Raw genomic sequence first — 21885 nt, forward strand, 5'->3', positions numbered from 1 at the left:
GACTTCCAGCTGCCGTGATTGTCACTTCAGCTTAAGCCTCAGTGCTCAGGGTCCCTTCCTGCTGTATGGGAGGAGTGAGTTGTAAAAGTAAAGAGCACAGGTAATTCTCAGTAAAGTACCTGTCCTCAAAATATACTGAGGAGGAAGCTCACGGGGTGGGTGTGCCAAAATGCAGACTGCCAAACCCAGAGATTGGGATTCAGGGGGTGGGGGATGGTACCCAGGCATCTGTACCTGGATGGTGCCCTGGTTAATTCAGGGAGTCACACTTTGGGTACCAAGGTTCGGGGTCATTATTGCTGAAGTCCTGGAGCAGGACACAACCTGAGCTTCCTGCGCTAGAAGGTCCTGTTTTGATTTTCTTTCAAGGCAGGGAGAAGAGATGGGCTGGAAGCATGTGCACCCAGGAAAAGGGATCTAAGTCTACTTGGGAACAACAAAACCAGTAAAGTTTTTAAACAAACCCAGATCTATGCACTTAACGCCCGCACTCTACAAGAGCCCCAGTTAGTACAATGCCTGTTTAGACTGTTTGGAAAGCTTCCCTTGGTTCGAACCAGGGTAGCTTTGGGGGCAAAAGTGACAGGCCCAAAGGACCTATTTAGTGTCACATTAAATATGCTAATCCTTAAGATTTGGAAGGAGGAAGAGTAAAGTAGGAGCGTGTCAAAACGTCACAGACACCAGTAATATTTCCTGAAATAAGCCCTTCCCAAATAGGCATAATCTACATTTCAAGAAGCTCCAAAAACTGTAATCATGAAGCAGTTGGGGCAGGTCTCTGTTTAGCTTCTGCATTGTCTGGGACCATAAAAGAACAGACTTCAAAGGCCAGCAGCAAAAGTCTACATTCATCAGGCTCAACTGACAAGATTCCAACACAGCCATTAACCTCTCAGCACTGACCTGGCTCCCGCCTGCCAAGGGGCCAGGAGATTGCACTAATCCCATTCTGAAGAATGCTCCACTTTCCCCTACTGATGGGAAAAGTGGGGGAGGGCTGCGCTGGGCGACACAAAACGGGGCTGGGGGAGGAGAGAGATGCAAAGAAACTAACCCACATCCCTCCACAGCTAGTCCATTAGCACTTTAAGGGGAAGATTACAAAAACGTGTTATCACTTTACAGAACAGTTAATACACGAAGTCACTGCCCAGGCCCATAAGTGTTTTTGTGTTTTTTTTTTCCCCCAGAGAAGTGCGTGCATTCCATCAGATAGCTGCTATAATTTAATAAGCTTCAGATGTGCCTATTTGATTTTTTAAGCTTTCTTGTCCCCTAAAGAGGAATATTCACAATTAAGTCAGTCCCCCTCTTGCATTAGAGGACTCACTGAAAAAAACAAAAAACAAAAAAACACACAGTTTAGTCATTTACCTGCAGTCACCTGGGAGTTTGCAAGACCCATGCTTGGGACTACAGCCCTGTCGGCAAATAGCTGTAAAAAAACAGAGAAGGATGTCAGAACACTGCCTGCTTCTTGCATGGCCACTGCCATGAAAATGGCCTCATACAGGAAGCCTACTAGATCCATGATTTTACGAGGTCTTATATCAAGTCCATTGTAAGGAGGGGAAGATGAGAGGTCCCCAAATAACAACTACAGCCTTAAACTTCAAGGCCATGCCAGCAGAGCCTCAAAACATGATACTGTTGGGGGACAAAATGCAGGCAAGCTGGTGAGGGAAGAGGGGCTCCGAATGTCTAAACAATAGCTACCCTGCTCCATGTCAATTCCCACCCTGGCCAAAAGAAAAAAGAGGAGGTATAATCCGTCTTCATTATGCCCACCCTGTCCCATGAGGACTCATTCAAATGAGCCCCAGCCTCCTCAAAACCCCCCAGACCAAATGCCTGGTGTCTCAGAAATCCCAGGGGACTAACAAAGCCAACCAGCCTGGCTTCATTCGGCAGCCTAATCTGGCAGCCAGAGCCAGAGACACTTTAGCAAAGTTTCTTCACTAAGCAATTCCATTTCCTTTATTTTAAAACAAACAAATAGTAATAATAACTGAACATTAAAAAATACCGAAAATAGCTTTGTTACTCGTTTTTAGAACACCAACTACTTAAGATGTATGTAATCAATTCTGTCTTTCATTTGGATCCCAGATATGTCATCCTTTTAAAACTCTTGCCTCTAGTTATTTAAGAAAAGCCCAGGACACCTGAAATACCTCTGTCCTGCCCCTCACAGTTCAAAAATTAGCGTGAGTTTATCTTGAAAGAATTTACCTAGTTATGTGAAATACAAGAGTACATTCATGTTTTCATGGGGGCTCACTATATGGTAATTAGAATTGCCCATTTGTTATGAATTAGAAGCTTTGTAAAGGTAAAGACCACAGATAATTCTGTGAACATTTGTGAATATGTAAGTCACTGAATTCTTGTAGAAGGGCTGGAACAGCAGACAGCACATCTAAAAAGCTTATCCTACTGTGGATAGGTCCAATCCTACACAACCATGAAAGCTAAGGCTTACCACTGGCCCCCTCCCCTTCAAAGCCATAGCCCCCAAAATGCCCAAGAAAAGCTTGCCATAAGGCCACCCTGAGCTCAGGAGAATCTATTCAGACATTGACCAGGCTTACTGAGTCAGTCCCCTTTGGCATCTATTTAAATCAGGGTCCTTGGAAGCCGAGCTTGAGGAGGGGATTCTGGCACAGGAGAAGAGAGTTGAGGGCAGCAGATGGGGCAGGGAAAGATGCTGAGCAAAGGTGTGTTCTTGGCTGGAGTCTGGGATCCCAGGGGAAGCTCTGGAGCAGGAACTATAGCACAGAATTAAGGACAAAGGAGCTGGCTTCTGTACCCTCACATCCCTCACTCACAGACTGAATTGGAGGGACGGAAACATGGAGCAGCTCCTGTTTGGCCAGGAACAATGCTCCAGAGAAGCAGCAGTTGTGAGCTGTTAGCAGCCAACACTTAGTGCAGCAGGGGGATGGGGCACCAACAGCATCTTCCACACCAAGCATTTTCATGCTTCAAGCCTAGAAAATAGCCAAAATCTCACACCCACCCCCATGCAAGAAAGCCACCTGATGGTGTGTCAAGGTGAGACAGTGACACCAAAAGTGACAGCCGCTCAGAACTGATGAACCCACCACCTGCTCATGCCCACACACCTTTGTTACATTCAGGGCCCATCCAGCCTTCCATACAAGTTTTGTTGCCATTCTGGTCACAGGCATAGTGTCCAAAGAAGTCATCTCTGGGTCGGCAGAACTTGTTGCAGCCAAAGCCATAGTAATAGTCATCACAGGTCACACGGATCTGGTACTCAAAGTGGGCAACCCCTGTGTTCTGCTTCAGTGTCTGCCACTGCCTGCTGGGGTTTATCATGCCTGAGTGAGAAGCCTTTTCAATAATGCTGTCCGGTTCTAGAGGGAAAAGAAAATTCACATCAGAACCTTCTTTCCTGATCCTTTTTTAGCTATTTTTGACAACAAATGTACCTCATACAAAATTCAAACAGTACCAAAGGGCAGAAAATGAAGTTTGTGCCCCTCCCCAGAGGCAATCACCATTTTCCTATAGTTGCGCTTTTAATGGACGTGTAATATTTCATCATCTAGACATACAGTGAAATAATTTACCTAGTTCCTGACATACGTGCATTTAGGTTTTGGCTTTTTGCTATTAAGCAACATCACAATGAACATCCTTGAGCATATCTGCCCATGTGTGTGCTTCTTGAAGGAGGAAATATCCTAGAAATGTAAATGCTGAATCAAGAGGGCATGTATAATCAACCCATTTCCACCCACAGATAACCAGACACTACCATAGATGAAGCCCTGTCAATTCATCCTGTCCACCAGCACAGGAAACTGTCTCTTACTAGCATTGCCAACACTGTGTTATCAAACTTCCTGATCTTTGCCTGATACGTGAAGAAGCATCTCTTGTTTTAATTAGCATGTAAGTGATGATGAGCATTGCACACATTGACAAATTTGTATCTGTTCCCATGAACTGTTACCTATTTCTCTCCTTTGCCAAATTTTCTGTTGCATTGTTGATGATTTGGAAAAACTCTTTACATATTATAGAAAGTAGCACCTAACAGAATGCCGCTCCTGAGGAAATTTCATTATTCCAGGTAAAGGTTAGCAATCTTTCTCTTCTAGTTTTAGAGTTTTGGGTCTTACTTTAGGCTTTGTCTACCTCCAAACTCTTCACTGGAAGTCAAGGAGTTATGTTCTAAAAAAAGTTATAAACGTTGCCACCTTCTAAGCTGGGATTTATGTAGCACTACCATGAACCTGATGCATTTCACCTTTCACCTTTGCCTGGAAGGCAGATTGGAAATAATTCAACCAGGTTTAGAGACAGGTAGATTGAGGGTTTTTTTGAGCCAAGTCATGCTCCTTAAAGAGCTCCTGAAGAAAATAAACACACCTACAGCTCAAGCAACTCTTAGGAGCAAGAAGTGGTCCCTGCCCTGAGGTCACTTGTAATCTAATTTGAGAGAAGAGACATGTCAAAAAAAAATAGCTCCCAACACCAGGTGCCAGAGTTCAGGGGAAGGATGTGAAAAGGAAGCAAGGCACTGAGTCAGCACCCCAACCTGGTCTTGTGTTTGCTTTCTTAAACCTGCCGGCACCAACCCTTTACCACCTTGTCAAATTCACCTTGGAGAGACTGCTTAGGACCTGCTAGCAATGCCTTTGTGATTCTTACCCACCCACACTCGTTTTCCTAGGCTCAGGGCCTGTGCTCATTCACAACCAGGCTAACCCTACAGGTGGCCAAAACAGAAGGACTCCTAGGTGGCTTCATCCAGCTCTACTCCTGACCCCTCTCCAGAGGTCATCCTCTGGGTTTAACTGTCGTGTGGGCAAGACAAGCCCACATACCTGTGGACTTACACCCCAGCACACACACAGCCACTTGCAGGTAACCTTACTAAGTTTTGCAAATAAACACAGCCAAAGAATGACAAAAATGTCCCTCCATTAACTGTGTGTTTGCTCTGCTGGTTCAATTAAGAAGTGTAGTGAGCTATTACCAAGTGATTATGAGATCTTAATAAAGGAATTATTTAAACATGCTAGGCATGGCTCAAAGGCTTCCAGCTACTCTTGGGAAGGGATCAACGAACAATTCAGACAAGAATCCAGGGCAATCCGAAAGGCGAAGGCTGACATCTCATTTTCAGGGGCTTAGTATGCTTTCTCCTTATTTTCAGGAAATGTGAAGGCAATTATTTGAGAATCCTCGACGGGGCTAAGAGATCTCTATAACTTGGCACCTGTGTGATAGGTTTTTCCTAACAGCTGAGGGGCAGGGAGTCCAGTATGTTGGTGACATACTCTCTAGCATTTGGGTTACACAGAGCAACTTTGTTGCCTGCTTCTTCTAAGCTGTAGCCTCCCAAATCACACTTCCTATCAGCATGGGGCATTATATGTACAACTGCAGTAGTTCACTTGGCAGGCCAGCTTTATGAGTGGACAAGGACATTCCTGGGCTTTCCTGCAATCATCAACCGCATGCAGGGGGAGCACGAAGCACCCACAACAGCTTGCAGGCCATACAGGTGGGCATGAGAGGCAATCCGAGTATAACCTGAGGACCATGCCTACCACGAACCTTGACAGGAGCCTTGGCCTAGAAAGCCAACCTATAAGGAAAACCCATCCCGAAGTGTGTATCTATTTATATTTACATATCTACTGATCAGTACAATAAACTGAAACCATTTGCTGTGGGGGAGAAAGCTTTGTATATATACTACACTCTTGAAATATAATAGAAATGATCTTGGGGGACTAATGACAGAAGGCCAGCCTTAGAGAATAGCTCCTAACAAAGGAAGGGCACCAAGGCTTTGTTAACACCAGGCTCTGCTTGTGAGGGTTCACTACAGAGCGGGGGTGAGAAGGAATCCTGTTCTAAAACTCAGGGCTCTGCCTCTAATCCAAACCCAGGATTTCTGCAGTCTACTGGGCTACAAACAGCAGCCAACTCCATTTGTGTTGCTACACACCCTCAGCTTCTGCCCTCACAGAGTACAGTCCCTTGGGAGGGACAGAGTGTGAAGACAGTAAAAAAAAAAAACCCCACCCATTCCAGGCAGAGCACACAGCGAGTGCAAAGGCCCAGAGGCAGGTGGGAATGTGACACATTTGGGACAGAAAAATGACAGATGGGGTATGACTAGAATATAGATATGGACAATGTGGCATGCAAGATGGGCTGGCAGGGAAACAAGGTTGGGCAAAGCCTTCTGGGCCACACAAGAACAGAAAGCTACCAAGTGGTTCTTAGTAAAGATGAGTCAAATCTGACACCTGAAACTAATGGGATTTATGTCAATTATAAAACTTCAATAAAAAAAGTAATGCTCTGAGAAGACCAGGATGGCAGGAGAATGGAGAAAGTCCTGGAGGTGAACTAGAGTAGATATGGGTTGACTAATTCAGTGGCTGCTCTGAGCGTCACAGATAAGCAGATGGTGTCTTGGACCAGGGCAGTGGCAGGGGAGATGGCAGAAGGTGGCAGGATTCTAGTGAAGCGCTCGAGATGAGATTCCAGAGCATGAGGGAGATGAGCATTCTCAGAGTACTAAGAGAAAGGGAGATACATAGGGTGCCTTCCAGACTTCCGGCTATGGTATTGGGTGTGCAAATGCTGGTGCCAGCCATTTCACAAAGCGCCCCAGACTGGATCTGCTTTTGGAGAGAGATGATGTCAATTTGGTTTTGAATGTGCTGAATTCAAGACCCCTTAGAAGTGTCACAAGAGAGAGGCTTAATAAGCAAGTAGACAAACCACTCCCATCACCATCCTCTTTGGGTTTCACAAAATGAGCTTCAGTGACCTACACTGGGCATTCCATGACAGTGATACCCCTGCTCTTCAAGCATAAGGTCTGAAAAGGCCCGTATCCTTACCCCACATGACCATCCACTGATTTGGTTACCCATCCACAAGCAAGGGATGAGATGCCCTAGAACCCCAAAATGGAGTCACCCTGAAATGCAGACAACCATAGGCAGCTCTGGATGGGCACCAGCGTCCCAGGGACACAGACACCTGACCTGTGGGGCAATGGGAGGCCCAAGAAGGGCCCTGCATATGACAGCAATCCCTTGCCCACCCTAACGGGTGCCCTGACCCAGCTCTTATCAAGGGCCAGGATCAGTCTCAAGGATGCTCATTCCAGATTATTTTAATGTCTAAAAGGGAGAAGGAGAACACCATGTCTTCAGCAGAATATCTGAGCAGCTTACTTCTCCCTTCTCCCCTTCCCCACCCCCATCCCCCAATGCTTAGTTACCATTGTAAGCAGGTCACAGTGACATGACGCTCAAATAATCCCCAACGTTTGTGTTGGGGAGGGAGAGAACAAACAGGTACGTATGACCCTGACTGGCATCGCTGCAACCCAGGCTGGCCACCTGCCTCCACCACACACACAGTGTGACCAGAGTGCCCCAGACCTGGACTTCAGGTGTCAAAGGAGTGACCCAGGCCATCTGCCGCCTTTGGCATATACCAGGGCACAGCAATGCAGCCCCAGGTGACCCAGTGAACCAGATGCCGCCCACCTAGATTATACCAAGCCCTCCCTGTGTGCCCCAGGCATGCCTCATTCACTGTTCTCAGATTCAGGAAAGAAAAAAAAAAAGGGAAAAGAAAAAGCATGATGAGTAATAGGGAGGGAAATGCTACTGGCAGCAAAAACAAAGAGAATGCCAGGGAGGGAGAGAAACGAAAGGGATGAGACATTCAGAGAATGGAGGGCAAAGACAAAAAGCAGGATTAACCTTTCCTCCTGTACAGACTAAGATTTCAGCGTAAATCAAGTTTTCTGATGACAACCACCCAGATCCTACTGGCAAAAAGGGGACGCACAGTATTCAGCAAATAAGGGAAAACATTTTTAAGTTACAATGAAAGATAAAGACAACCTTATGAGCCAGGCTGCTGCCATTCCCACACACATCCTCTGTGGCTGGCCCTCGAAAACCCAACCCTAGGAGCTCTGAAAAGTAACCCTCCCTGAAAACAGTCACCTTTCAGAAGGGGACAAGGCAAGTGTCATGGCTGTGAGGCCGTGGAATTCCACTTCAATGAAAGGTCTGTCCTGCAGTGTGGGAAACCCTGCTGGCTGCAAGCTCACCTACTTGCCAAGTGAAATTCAAGGTTGGTCTTCAAGAGCCCAGTGCCACCTTTGTGGGCTTTATCTTTCTGATGAGAGATTAAATGCTCACTTAAAGCTTAAATGGACTTTTTAAAAGTCACTACTTTGATCCTTTAGCAGTCTACAAGGTTTTAAAGTTGTAAAACCATTAAGATCTCTATCCCAGAGATAATCTAGGTTCAATGTTCAGGGACTGAGTTAACTGGGAATCTGTCCTGGCCACTTAATATTCCAAGAGAAAATTCTAGGGGAAGTTACAGAAAAGATCCCACTGACAGGCTCATTTTGGGAAGTGGGGGGCAGGTGGCAGCACATAGAAGTTCTCTGAAGCACCCAGGAAGCAGATCCAGCTCTGTTAGGTGTCATATGCCAAGCCCTGAGCTTGCAGAAACATGCATGTCAAGTCCACTGCTGCAATACTTACGGACAGTGTCATTACTGGAATCCCACGCCTCTACAAGCAAAGTGTAGGACCTCTGCAACACAAAGGATAGCTTAGTCAGAAACACTGATCAGTTCTCTTGGCCTCACACAAAACCCTATATCAAATGAAACCATTAAGACCAAAATGAAAACTGTTTGCTATCAAACTGAGGTCATCCAAACTCCCCTACCCAGCACCCACCCAGCACTGACTCCTTTTGCCTACGCAGGGTCATCATGCAGGCAGCCCAAAGTTGCAATCGGGAGATGCCACCACCTCCCTCTAGGTGAACAGTTTTCCAAAACTTTCCAGACCCTAACTCCAGTGCATGAGAAAAATCACACAAAGAATTTATTCTATGCTAACCTCACCAGGTCCATGTACCAGTGAAAGGCGCCACCCCCCCCAACTCCAGAGGAGGACTGGTATTGCTAAGGTTACATTTGGGCTCTGGTGGGGCAGTCCCCAGGGAGGTCCCCTTTTCCTTTTCAGAACCACTTTGAAAGCCCTGTCTGTGTGAGACCATCTCAGCTCCCACAAGTATCAGGTGACTCTAGGAAGCAAGAGGTGGGTAGGTGCAAAGGGTATCCTAAAACAAAAGGAGCGACCCAACTTGCAAGTGCATGGGGGGGCAGGCTCTAGGGACGAAAGTACAAAAGGGAGAAATAACTGAACACCCATGGGTTATATTTATTGATGGAGTTATCTGTCAATAAGATCTAACATTCCAGGAATAATCAGAGCCTACTAACTAAACAAAAATCCCCGGACATTGGCAGGATTCCAGCTATGCTACTGAAGGCACCTTTTATCTTTAAGGCTTATCTCAGAATTCCACCTCTCCCCCAAATCCAAGCCATTAGCAAATTCCCACTTTTGCAATTTAGAATTAGGTCAGTCTCACAAAATACCAGGGTTTAAATAAACCTGTCTTGGTGCTGGAGAAATATATCTGGCAGGGTGGGAAGAAAAAGTGCCCAAACCCTTTCCTGTCTTTGCTCCATCTCTGTCAGACACTAATACGTCGGAAATAGGAGCATATATTGATCACATAAGACCATGCCATCAGAAACACGCTATCACCAAGAGAAGGCAACCATGAGGTGAAGGCAAAAATGGAGGGAGGAAAAAAACTTCATTCGTAACTCAAGGCAGGCTTATTGCTTACAGAGAGACACAGCAGTATATCCAGGTTGTCTCTGAATATAGAAATATCTTGATATAGACACTGCCTTGGATTTCAGCCGAAATATGTTTCATACTCAAAGCAGAGTAGGATTCCATTTCGTTCACTGATAACTGTGGGAAAATGCTCAGAAAAGCAAGCAAAACCGGGCAAGCCAGGACACATACCCAGCCCTCTCCTGTTAGTGGCCATAGGTCCAAACTTAGTGTTGTCATCGTTAATATTTTATTAGTGAAAGTTACACCTTATTTACAGCCTATTAAGTTTCCAAGGACTTCCTACCAATTACAGAACTCTTCCCTGAGAGCAGCAAGAAATTACATTTCTCTATTGATTTGAGATGAGAGTCAAGTCCAAATGAGGCCAGATCTGGGGCTGATTCTGTACAATTAAAGCCCTTCATTTGCTGGTCAAGTTGAGACCCAGGTTCTTCACTTCTACATATTGTTGTAATTAATCCTGATTCAATGCACTGATACCGGAGTTTTGACAGATTTACACAAGCACTAAACACATAATACCCACAAACCTCAAGGAAAGGGCAGGTGTCCCTGGATTGGCGTAACAGTATTAACTCTGCTTACTGCTCAGGGAAGGAGGCATCCTTTGGTCTTGCACAAGAACTTGGAAGACTAAGCTGTCTACCAGGCTTTTCCTCACCAGAACTAAGAAGACCTCAGAAATTGCTGACCAACACCGCCCCACCTTGAGGGAAAGGAGGCACAGAATTGCAGACACCACACATCATGATTTTCCATGAACTGCCTGCACAGAGGTGGAGAAGGGGTGAGGGCTGTGAGCTGCAGCATTGCCAAAAAATAAAGGCCTTGACATAGTGGGTCTGTGGCATCTTACTATACTGATGGACAGTGACTGCATTGGGGTAAGGGTGGGGACTTGATAATATGGGTAAATGTAGTAGCCACATTGTTTTTTCATGTGAAACCTTCATAAGAGTGTATATCAATCATACCTTAATAAAAAAAAATAAAGGCCTTGCCAAAAAATAAAAAGTCCTGGTAGTGTCTTTCTCCCTTGCTGCAGAAAAGAGATTATGTGTCTAGGGCTCCCCTCCCGGGGCAGGAAGATTCTTCCCACCCATCCTTCAGAGAAGAGGACTCCCTCCAAAGCTCCTATTAGGAGGCACTCAACCTCCCACTCCGTCCCACACTATAGATCAACAATCAAGATAATTTGGCAATGATTATTAGCTGTTAGGAACTTTAATTTTTCCCAGGCCCACCCATGCCTGACCTCTGTATATCCCAAAATATACATCCAGATTCCGAGAGCCGGACCACGCACACCTCATGCCATCAAAGCAGGGTACCAGGGAGAAAATCAGCCATCTGCTATGGTCACATCACACCCAATTAGCCACGGCAAATCTGACCCCCAGCAGTGGCCGAGTCCCCCACCCTCCTCAGGGCTTGGAGAGGGGTGCCAGGCAGAAGACCAGTGAGCATTGCAACTTAAGTTCATACCAAAAAACCCCACCTACAAAACAGAAATGGCATATACCTAGATTTTTCTTGGTTTCAGACTACAGAACTAAGACTCTTAATGAGTCACCTAGCTTTCATCTTTTTTTTTTTTTCCTTAAATTTCCCCAGAACAGCCTGAGGGCAAAGCAGGAGGGAGGGGAGCTAATAGACCTCCAGTCTGGGTTTACAGAGTGAATCCCTCTGTCCCTTCCCTTCCAGCTCCAGGCCCAGAGAAATCTGGCTTCGTGGCAGCTGGCTCTGATTCTCCTGCAGCAGAAAGAGGAAGGGTCAGCTTTCAGAATGACCTCTGGGGAAGTCTTCCACGGAATTTTACCTACAGGAGGGTCCTGGCATCAAAACACAAGGCATCCCAGCACTCAATGCTTTGGCTGTGTGAGGGCTGTGCTCTCTGCCCACCCCACTCCACAGTGGTTACCTTGGCACCAGGCAGAGTGGTAAGCACTTAATTGCCACATTAAGGGGGATGTAAGAAACAAAGGTAATTGTGTTGGCAGCTGGGAGCTTCCTTTTCCTGGCAACAGTGGCGGCCAAACCAAGCCCTGAGAAGAGGCTGCTTCCACTCCTGCCAAGCTGATGGACACAAACAAACCACCATCCAAACGGCACGCGTGCAGCGTCCAAAACCCCAGGCCACTGCGACAGACGGGTGGCTGTACCCCCTGGGAATACCGATGTGCCCACAGGGCCCCGGCACGGAGTCAGCTGGACCTGGGCTTGTCTGGGACCCTGTACTCCGCTGACTCAACTGTTGCTTCCTGTTGCTGGCCCTGTATTAGCAGTATTTTTGGAGAGGCCACATTATTCTCTCTAATCCTCATTTCAGTCAATCGGGCCACACTATTGTCCTGCCTGCATCTGGGTGGCCAGGGTATAAAATATTCCAGTCACAATCGTATTAAATAAGGGCTTCGGAGATTTCATGTGTGAGCAACACATACTGGCAGAACTCACCTATCGCAGGGCTTTGGTAAGGTGGGGCACGAAGAAAGGACAGCTACCCTGCAGCATCCAAGCTCAGACAATGTCACTCATACAAAGCAATTTAGACTGCAGGGCTTGACATTTCAATAGAGTCTGATCTGGTTACAAAGGGTGATTTTCTCATGAAAGACCACCTCAAAGACTCACCAAGTGGGCCTCAGAGCTCATATCCAGATTTGAGACTCTCAGTGAGATAACCCCACCCCCTTTCCCATCATTACCCTCACCTGTTTGAAAAGCATCCCACTGATAATTAAATGCACCAGTTACAAAAGGGTGGCAAGGTTAATAGATAGAATACCGAGGAGCCAGCCAAGCACAGCCGTCCAGTTCACATAGAGCAAGCCTGAACAAGAAGCCTTTCTACTTATTTACCAAAAGCGCATAAAAACTGGGCTGAGCTGGTAGAAGGCTCTGAATGTTTGACTATTTATGTACCACTTTTAACCACTGGGAGCCACGTTGAGGAATTTCCTTCCTGCGCACCACTGCACCAGTGACAAATGTCACTGGTGCCGTAAAAACAAGGGCCACAGGGCAGGGCAGTCTACGCAGTGATCAAAAACCAGCAAGAAGTCACAACACAGCCTCTCGGCCCCAGGAGCCAAGATAAAGGTAGGAAATTTCTGAATTCAGAATTCTACCCCACCCTCTACCATCATTCTAGGAAACACAAGAGTTATCACTTCCCCTGTATCCTAAAACATCTCCTAGAATGAAAAATAAGTTTATTCTTATTCTTTAAATGTATTTAAGAGGTGAAGTGTCACTCTCTTAGCAGCTTAGAACCTCACCCAGGCTGTTGATGGGGAGCAGGAACACGCCTCTAGAAGTTTCCCACAGGGGAATTCGCAGGAATATTTTTCTTTGTGGGTTACCATGCTAATTGTACATATATTCAGAGATTATGCATTCTTCCACTATAACTCATCTTGCAAGCCTGACATTAGAACCAGGTTCTGCCCTTTTACAATGGGCCAGTAACTGCTATGGATCCAGTCCAGGCCTGTGTTTGCATTCTGGTTTTCAGGTCAGGAAAGGAAAGACTTCTTGCTGACTTGGTTTCACTTTTTTGTGATAACATTTTTCCTCCACGCTAGAATTTCCACATGCCTTCTCTCAGAGGATCCCTTACTACTGTTTGCGGTAAAGATTTTAAGCAGTATTCAGATTGCTGGTTTTCAGGGAGGCTACATGTCTAAGTGGCTGTGCCTTTCCTCCTTACCCATCTAACTCCCCTAAATAGCCTTGATGTCAAAAGCTTTGCCATTCTCTAAAAATATTTGAAGTGCCTGTAGAATTATGGGTGTGGAGCTGGTGGGTTGCAAACTCATGTTAAGTACTGGAGATTTGAATAAGTTGCTAAGAAACAAGACTACCTGAAGGAAGAAAACACAGATAAGTGTATACCTGGAAGAGAAAAAAAACATTAGAAACCAAGTACCTCGAATAGAGATTCCCTCTGGGAAGCAGCCATTCTGCAGACACTTAAGTGAACATAGCTATTCTTTCCCTCAAGCCTGGCTTTACAACGCAGGCATGTCATTTCACTGCTTTGACATAGGTGTCTGAGGGCAAAGGGTGTTCGCTCCACATGCTCCTTTGCTCTGAGCATATACACACATGCACTGTTTGCATGCAGGCTGACCACAGGTGGCACACATACTGGCTCCGGAAAGAATCCAGTTCAAATGAGAATGCCATCCCTCCCAATCTCTGTATGTCCACACAGCATCTATGAAGGCTCAGGAACCAGGAAACAGAGACATAAAGGCAAGGACATGACAGTTATGTTCTGTGATTAACCTTGGGGCATCCGATTGACCCAAACCCCTGGAAGTTGCTCATTCAGGCCTTAAATGTGAAAGAGGCCAAAGCCAGCACCCCTCTGGTATGCAAGAATCACACTTAATCGACTTTTCCTAAAAAATTAAGTTGACCTCAGCAAACCTTTCTTCAATGTCAATGGCATTTAAATATGATGCTGAGAAACCAGATACCTCAACTGCTTCCCCTAAATTTTCTCTAGATAGTCATTTTTAAGGTTAGCAATGCATCATTACAGCTAACTGGGGTTCTGGAGTTCCTAAAAAGTTTCTGGGGCTGGGTAATAAGTACACTAATGTATTTTTAATAAGCAGGCATTACTGGGATTTAGCACTAATTCTGGGAGGTACAACTTAACCATTTCAGTGATTTATAAGTGATATTCCCAAATCACTTTCTATTGAGCCCAATTCACCCCACAATGTATGTTCTTATCACTGGATCCCCCAGTGGAGGATCATGAAGCAAGCTGATTTCCTCAAGTCAAGCCCCTTTGAGCTGCACTGGAATTAGGATTAGAAACCACTGAAGAAAACTACCAGAAAACTGGGGCTGGGGCAGGGACATAATTAGATACTACCCAGCAGGCAGGCCCACCTCTCCAGAGCTTCCCATGTGAACACCAGAATGTGGACTGTATTTCACATCTGCCTGAATCACTTCCTCCTTTCCTCCCTAGAACATGAACAGTTGTTTGATTGGGGTCATAATTCCAAATAAAAGCCGAATTACTCCACCTTCTAAACTGACCTTCCACTGTGCACCCTGAACCACAGCTGTTCTACTTTCAGCAGATTTGGGAGGACCCACGTGAACTGTAATCATGGCTGCCTAGGGATTGGAAGCTCAGGTGGCTGGAAGTCTGAGACAGTTTGACTTTTTTTTAAACCATCTATCTTCCTTGTTACATCTTGAATTCTCTTCCAAGCTCAGTTATTACTTATTCAAGAAAGTCAGTTTTAAATAGACATGCTTATTAATGTTTAACTGCCAAGCTGAATGGATTTGTGCTATCAAGTTCAATACTCAGTAGGCTACTTAAGAGCTTTCACTTAACACTCACCCTGGAATCATTCTTGAAAGTTACAGACTGGTGTTTCTCCAACCACACTCGGGAAAATAAATGAAAACAATACCTAAACTCCAGTTTCTCTTGGGAAGTAAAGCTTATGTTCCACCACAGGCCTTTCTGGGGCAGCAGGGTGGAGACTTATTTTTAAGCAATACACACATTTGACCCAACAGGGTAGCGCCAGCAGTCTACCCCATTCTAGAAAAGCCAAGAGTCTATTTCATGGTTGGTGACCCGTGGGCCCTGAAATCACAGACGAGCACCAGCAAATCAATCCTCCCCCCACCAGGACTCTCTCTCCCCATCCAGGACTCTCCCCATCCCATTCTGCTCACTCCCCATCCAGGACTCTGCCAAGTGTCAAGAAGGGACAGACACACCTTCTAGGATGCTTTTCCCCAGCCAGCCAGGGCAGCAAGACTCCCTGTTTTCATCCAAGCTGTCCTCTGACCCTCCTCTCCAAAATAAACCCCAGCCAGGCCTGCAGCTTTTCCACATCACTACTAAGACTCCTTTTATGGTCTTGTGAAAAGCGAGGGGCTCTGGACTGATCCTCCAGCGGGTGGAAGCACCTGCAGGCCTCTTCCCCCCTAAACTCCAAACATGTTCAAGTCCAGTCAGCATTCAGTCAACTAGGGCCCAGCCAGATTAAAAAGAGCCAACCTCTTCAGCTTAAAGTTCTCCCTAATAGGGGATTAGCAAACAGATAAACACTCTTTGTAAAAATGAAATCCCACAACAGGGGCAGCCTTCCATTCTCAGGGAACTCCACAGACCACGGGAGTTATAAACCCGTTTTAATGGCGTGTTTCTGATAACTGTCCTATCTCACCCAGGGCAAAGGGCACTTTACAATGTCAACTCCAGGTAATGTGGGCTGTGAGAGTCACCCCAAGATTTACACACGCCAAGGCAGACACTCTCTTCTCCCCTCCCGGAGTTGGGAACCACAGCGAGAGCCGGAGGGTAGGAGGCAGCAGAGTGCACCCCTGCGAAGCACGTGGTGGAGAGTATTCCCCGGGGCACGGATCTCCCCCTTGCGCCACCCACCCTCCCAGCATAGGCTGGGCCAGCCCCGGTGCTGCTGGCAATGAGTCACGCCTCCTGGACAGCAAGCACAGGACAGAGAGCACCGGCATTTTCCCCTTGCCCCGTTTTCTGCAATCGTACTCCTTTTCCTTCCACCCATGTCGGGATGTTGCAAGAGCCTGGTGGCATGGTCTGCCGGCGGGGCCGGGCCTCAAGCGGCTCCGGGGGGCGGCGGTTCATGCACTTGCTCCCGCAGGGACTGTTTCTAGCAGGCCGCCCCTTCCAGGCCTTGGCACGCCCCCGGAGGCTGGTGGGGGCCGTGCGCCCGCCGGACAAGGGCGCACCCCCGCCCTTCCCGGGGAAGTTTGCAAACACAGCTGTTCCAGAGCCCTGGAACCGCTGGAAATGAGGCCATAAGGGCTACTCCGCGCGGGGGCGAGAGCAGGAAGGGGCCGGCAGGGGGCGGAGACTCCCGCACCCAAAGCTCCCGCGAAGGCCCAGAGATCCCCCAGCCCCTGCTGTGGCCGCCCGGGTACCCTTACAACCAAGCCTGAAGGGCGTCCCCCACACGCCCCCAAATCTCCCGAAGAACAGCGGAAAACGGGCTCCCCCACACCCTCCAGGAAGGACACACCCGCCCTCCCAGCCGCTCACGGGAAAGGGGAGGGTGCCAATTTGGACCGCGTTGGAAGGCCAGAACTGCGCCGAGGCGCCTTCCACGGCGCATCAGGTTTAGTTAGTTAAGCAAATATTACCTATAATGACCTACTGGCTCCGGAGGGTTATTTGGGGGGATCCTATTTGCAAGTTTAAACCGGCCTTTCTGGGAGCTTTGCCCCACAATCCCCTCTGGGGTCCCACTTTTGTGCCTTTAGCAAAAAGCGGGAGGGAGGGGGTCTGCCAAGGTTTAACTGTGGAGTCTCAGCGACCACTCCACTCATCCTCCAACCCAGAAGATTTCTCCAGAAAGCGCCGAATTTCAAGCCAAGGCCTTTTCAATCCCACTCTTTTATGCAGGTCTCGGCTGGCGCGGGTGCGGACTTCGGCCGGGCCTCCCTCCCGACGCGGGTCACTCACCGGCCAGGCGAAACTGAAAGGCAGCACGATGCGGTTACGTTCGTTGCCACGACTGGCCTTGAGATTGAAGGTGTTGCCCCCGATGACAGGAGTGGACCCCGAGCCGAAGCTGCAGGGCCCCCCAGCCGTGACGCGGGACTGATACTCCTTGAGGCACACTTTGAAGTACGTGTCACACTCGTCGTGGGAGCACTTGCGGTCCCCCGGGCTCCGGGCGCCGCCGCAGCAGTTCCCATTCTGCAGCTCCCCGTTCACGTTCTGCATGGACAGGATCTCCAACTCGAACTGGCCGGAGGCCCCACACACCTGCCAGCGAGGGAGGGACCGAGGGAGGTCAGCGCAGGGTAGGTAAGGTTGTTTTCTTCGAGGGTGTAAGTGGTGACTCCCTCCCCGCCCGCACCGACGAGCCTCGGCGCCAAGTGAAAATAATTTTGCACAACTAGGTGCAAGGACTCAACGTGATTCCCGGGCAAAAAACGCACGAGTGCGGGACTGCCCCCGGTGAGCGACAGCGGAGCGAACACGGCCCCTGCCCAGCCTGGGGGGCCCATTTAGGGGCCGGGAACTCCCCCAGCCCAGGTGCAGCCTCTCGGGCGCCCGAGGGCTGCCGAGCCCGCTCCAGACGTTCAACTGCGTCGCCCAGGGCGCCGCGAGGGAAAGGAGCGAGCTGGGAGGGAGGCTCGCAGGGCTCCTACCTTGGCTCGCAGGGCGCACAGCAGAGCGAGCAGGAGACTCAAGGGGCGCCCGGGCCGGCCGCGCGTCCGTGGGGACCGCATCGCTGCGCCGCGCGCCGCGGGCACTCGGGACGGCGCCGCCGCCGCTGCTGCTCGCGCTGGTGCTCCCGTCGCCGCTGCCCCTGCGGCCGCCGCGTCCCAGCTCTAATATACTCCGCCGATTGGAGCATGCACGACTGGAAAACAACACCACTTTTCAAAAGCCCTTTCAAGAGCGGCCAGTTCCAGAAGGCAAAGAGCCCGGCCTCCTTTTATTATTCTGATCGCTTCTTTGAGGCGCTCCCCCTCCTCTTCCACCTCCCGGCTTTCTTTCCTTCTCTCGCGCTCCCCTTCTTTTATTATTACGATTATGCGCAGCCTTTTATTCCTTTTCAGATCAGCTGCTTAAAAAAGAGGGAGGGAAGAAAAAAAAAGCCCGAGTCCAGCTCGCCGGCCGGCCGGCCGCAGGTAACACAATGACGCGTGCCCGCCCGGCTCTCCGAGAAGGACTCTGAGAGCCCGTCTGGGAGCTGCGGCCCGAGCTGGCCACCTCTACCCAGCGCGCCGAGCAGGCGCATGCGCGCTTATTAATATTCATGAGGGGCGTGTCTAGACGTGACACGCCCCTTTCCTCCTGGTCGCTGAGGGGAAGTCCTGGGAGGATCTTGGAAGGGGCTGGGGGCTCTGGGGCGCGTGGACTTCGGGGGGCGCAACGCAGAATACCGCCCTCGGGAGCTGGAGCCAGACGGGAAGTGGGGGCGGGGTGCTGCGAGGAACTCGGAAGGGTCCGTTGCTCAGAGCCGTGAGGAGTCATGTAGATGCCCGGGGTGCCCCTCGAACGCCTCGAGCCAGGCGCCTGTGCCTACTCGTCGAGGCCCCAGGTGTGGGCGCCGTGGCGCTGCCCGAGCGGTCGGAGCGGAGCAGCTTCCGCCCGCCGAGCCGCCTGCGTCAGCTGCGGCTTTCGTCCCAGGAGGAGGACTTGCCCGCCGGGAGCCCGGCCCGCTTCCCGCGAGCTAGCGAGCCGCTCAGAGCGCGCTGCTGGTGGCAATAGAGGCAGAGGCGGCTGCGGGGAGGCTGGCGTGCTTGCCGTCGTCTGCTCGCCGGGAGGAGGCGACCTGGGCAGGCGCTGTTGGGAACTTTGAAAAACTTTCCCGGAGCCAGGCTTGCCGCAGATTCGAGGGGAAGCCTCGGCCGTGCCCCACCCCCTCCCAAAGCCGCGTCTGCGAAGCCTCGGAGGGCTACCAGCTTCCTTTCCAAACCGCATAGGGCAGAGGCGAGGGAAAATAGGGGGAGAGGGCGGCGGGCTCGTTGGCGTCCTGCTCAGGCTTTGCGAGGGGCAGGCAGAGATGCCCATGGGCTTGGGCTTTCACCCTCCGGATCCCGCTGCCTAGGCCGCAGTGCCGGGATTGCACCTGTAGGCGGCCTCCGAGCTGCTCTCTGGGTGGCAAGAGACGAGCGTGGAAGGGATAGTCTCTCTGCCATCGTCCAGCAACAGAACTTGGCTTACGCGGGTGGCAGTGGAAACAGATGCTAGTTTTCACCTTGAGGCGAGCCTTGCAATTAATAACGACACTCTGTCATAACCAAGGTCAAAGGAAACCTGCAGGCTGGCCAAAGCCTCTGCCAACCCCATTCCCAGGGACCACCTGCTACGTTTGAGGGCACCCCTTTTAGGGAAAAAATGGATTTTCACTGAAGGGTGGACAGTTTTGGCCCTTTTACTGGGTATGTCCTGCAGAAGAGTGTAACCCTTTAGGGGCCGGATCGTGGCTTGAGCCCTCCGAACCGGTGGGGCATGATGGCGGGGTGGGGGCAGGCAATGAATGGGTCAAGGGAAAATAGTTTTCAATATGCTGAGTTATGAGAACATAAAAGGGTGTTCTCATAATTTGTGGTTATTTACTTCACTTAATGGGTGGTTCAATATAGACAGTATTTTCAGTGCCAGATCTCATCATAAAAAGGGAATCAATTAACTGACCTCTTTACATTGGTTCAAAGTCACCAAATGTGGTTTGGAATCTTGGCATTTTAATAGCCCAAGAAATGCTCCTAAGAAAGGCACCTTCTTAATGGTACTGTGTCCCACCTTGCTGATTATTGGTGAGAGAATCAGTATTTTGGAAGGGAATAGCCAAGAGCAAGCACTTGCAGCTGGTATGAGTAGTAGACCTGGGTATTCTGTCTTAAGATGTGTCAGACCTTGCTCACCCCAGTTATCCTAAATGCAAGGCATTCAATTGTCACGTATAATCTCATCTAGACTGTTCTCACTAAAGTTTACATATAAACCAACCCCTTCACCTGTTATGCACTCTTTTCTCACCTCTACCCCCAAATTTCCCCTAGCCGGGGTGCCAAGTAATAGTTTACAAGTAAAATGCTGGGGTAGGGGAAAGAGATTCACAAAGGCCAATAAGGTTTTCAAATGCTTAAAACTCCTTGGCGTTCCCCATGTCTGAATGTGTTTTAATTCTCTGCTGTCTGGCCTGTCCACCTCACACCCTTTAGGAAGGAAACTATGGAGCCAGACCCTTAGTGGAGGAGTTTACATTCAGCTACCTGGCTTAACCAGAGAGGGCTACCTGAGATCGCAGGTGCCTCCAAGTAGCCATCTGGGCTGCTTGTAAGCTGTGTGTGTATGTGTGTATGTAGGGGGGGCAGCCCTTGACTAATAAGAACACAGATTTGTGAGGGGTCAAAACCATGCAATTAACCCTATGTCAACTGACTAATAAACACAAAATTCTCATGCCAAACTGCACCGTGTCTCTCATCCTTCCTGAGCGTGGGAACCCACTTTTAGAGAAGGCAGTTGTTGGCTAGAGGGGATTCTTTTGAAAATTTTCAGCTGGGACTCTTCCAATTAACTGGTACTCCCCCAAAAAGCCGGTCACGTTTGCTGCAACCAACATCAAATGGAAGTTCTGTCCTCTACTTCCTTACAACCAGTTCTCAGCTTCCCTTGCTGAAGAATGGGGAACTACTGCAGAAAGAACTCAAATACGCAGATTCCTCCTTAGCCAGGTCACATCCTGCCTTTGGGATGTACTAAGTGAACATTCCAGAAAATCTTTCCTGTGATAAATGCCACTTTTAGCCATCTCACCTACACCTGTGAGAAGGGGCGAGGCTTGTGCTCAATTACTACTGCCTGTCTCATGTGCTCAAATCCTAACTGTCTCTGGGTATCTTGTTCAAATTAATCTTCTTTTAATTTAAAAAAGATGATACCTCCTTTTCCTTTTTTTCACCTCCAAAACCTGTCCTAGCATTACTAAGTCATCAACAAACAGCAGTCCTGAACACTCCAAAGGCTTAATAAGAGACGTTTAAGCTATCTTAGCTGTATTTAAATGCATTTAGTCAACTTAAATCCCTGGTTAATTAACGCTGTGATAGAAACCAGCAAATCAATATTTTTTGAGAACTACATTATATGTTGCAACATGGATGATCTAAAAAAAAAAAACATGCTGAGTGAAAGAAACCAGACGCAAAAGAATGCATAGTGTAGGAATCCATTTAGGTGAAATTCTGGAACAGAGAAAACTCATCTATGGGTAAAAAAAAGATGTTAAAAGAGTGCTTGGGGAAATTAACTGGGATAGGCTTGAGGCCACTTCTGGGGAGGGATGATGTTCTGTATCTTGATAAGGTTTTGGTTTACCCAGGTGTATTCATTTGTCAAAATTTATTAAGTAGTACACTTAAGATTGGTGCATTACATGTTCAAAAGAAAAAAATTGTTATAGTCAATGAATTATAAGGACTGAAGTATTAATAGAGGGAAGTGAGATAATATTTGCAACTTGAAAGTACATAAAAAATTGGATTGAGGGATTGTGGGCCTACTGGTGTTCATGTAATATTTTTTCAAATTTCTATATGTTTGAAATTTTTCACACATATATCA

General features: G+C 48.4%; 1 protein-coding gene across 1 annotated transcript in view; it reads right to left on the bottom strand.

Annotated features, from left to right (window-relative positions):
* Positions 1-18506, bottom strand: part of JAG1 (jagged canonical Notch ligand 1) — a 35336-nt gene extending 16830 nt beyond the window's left edge. The window contains exons 1-5 of the mRNA XM_037022439.2: positions 17952-18506; positions 17257-17562; positions 8580-8631; positions 3129-3383; positions 1378-1438 (exon numbers count right to left, since the gene is read on the bottom strand). Of these exons, the coding sequence (XP_036878334.1) occupies positions 1378-1438; positions 3129-3383; positions 8580-8631; positions 17257-17562; positions 17952-18032 (755 nt within the window). The 5' untranslated portion in view covers positions 18033-18506. The remainder of the gene's footprint in view (positions 1-1377; positions 1439-3128; positions 3384-8579; positions 8632-17256; positions 17563-17951) is intronic.
* Positions 18507-21885: the final 3379 nt, after the last annotated feature.

This window comes from Manis javanica, chromosome 5 (genome assembly GCF_040802235.1).
Source record: "Manis javanica isolate MJ-LG chromosome 5, MJ_LKY, whole genome shotgun sequence".
NCBI classification, from domain to species: domain Eukaryota; kingdom Metazoa; phylum Chordata; class Mammalia; order Pholidota; family Manidae; genus Manis; species Manis javanica.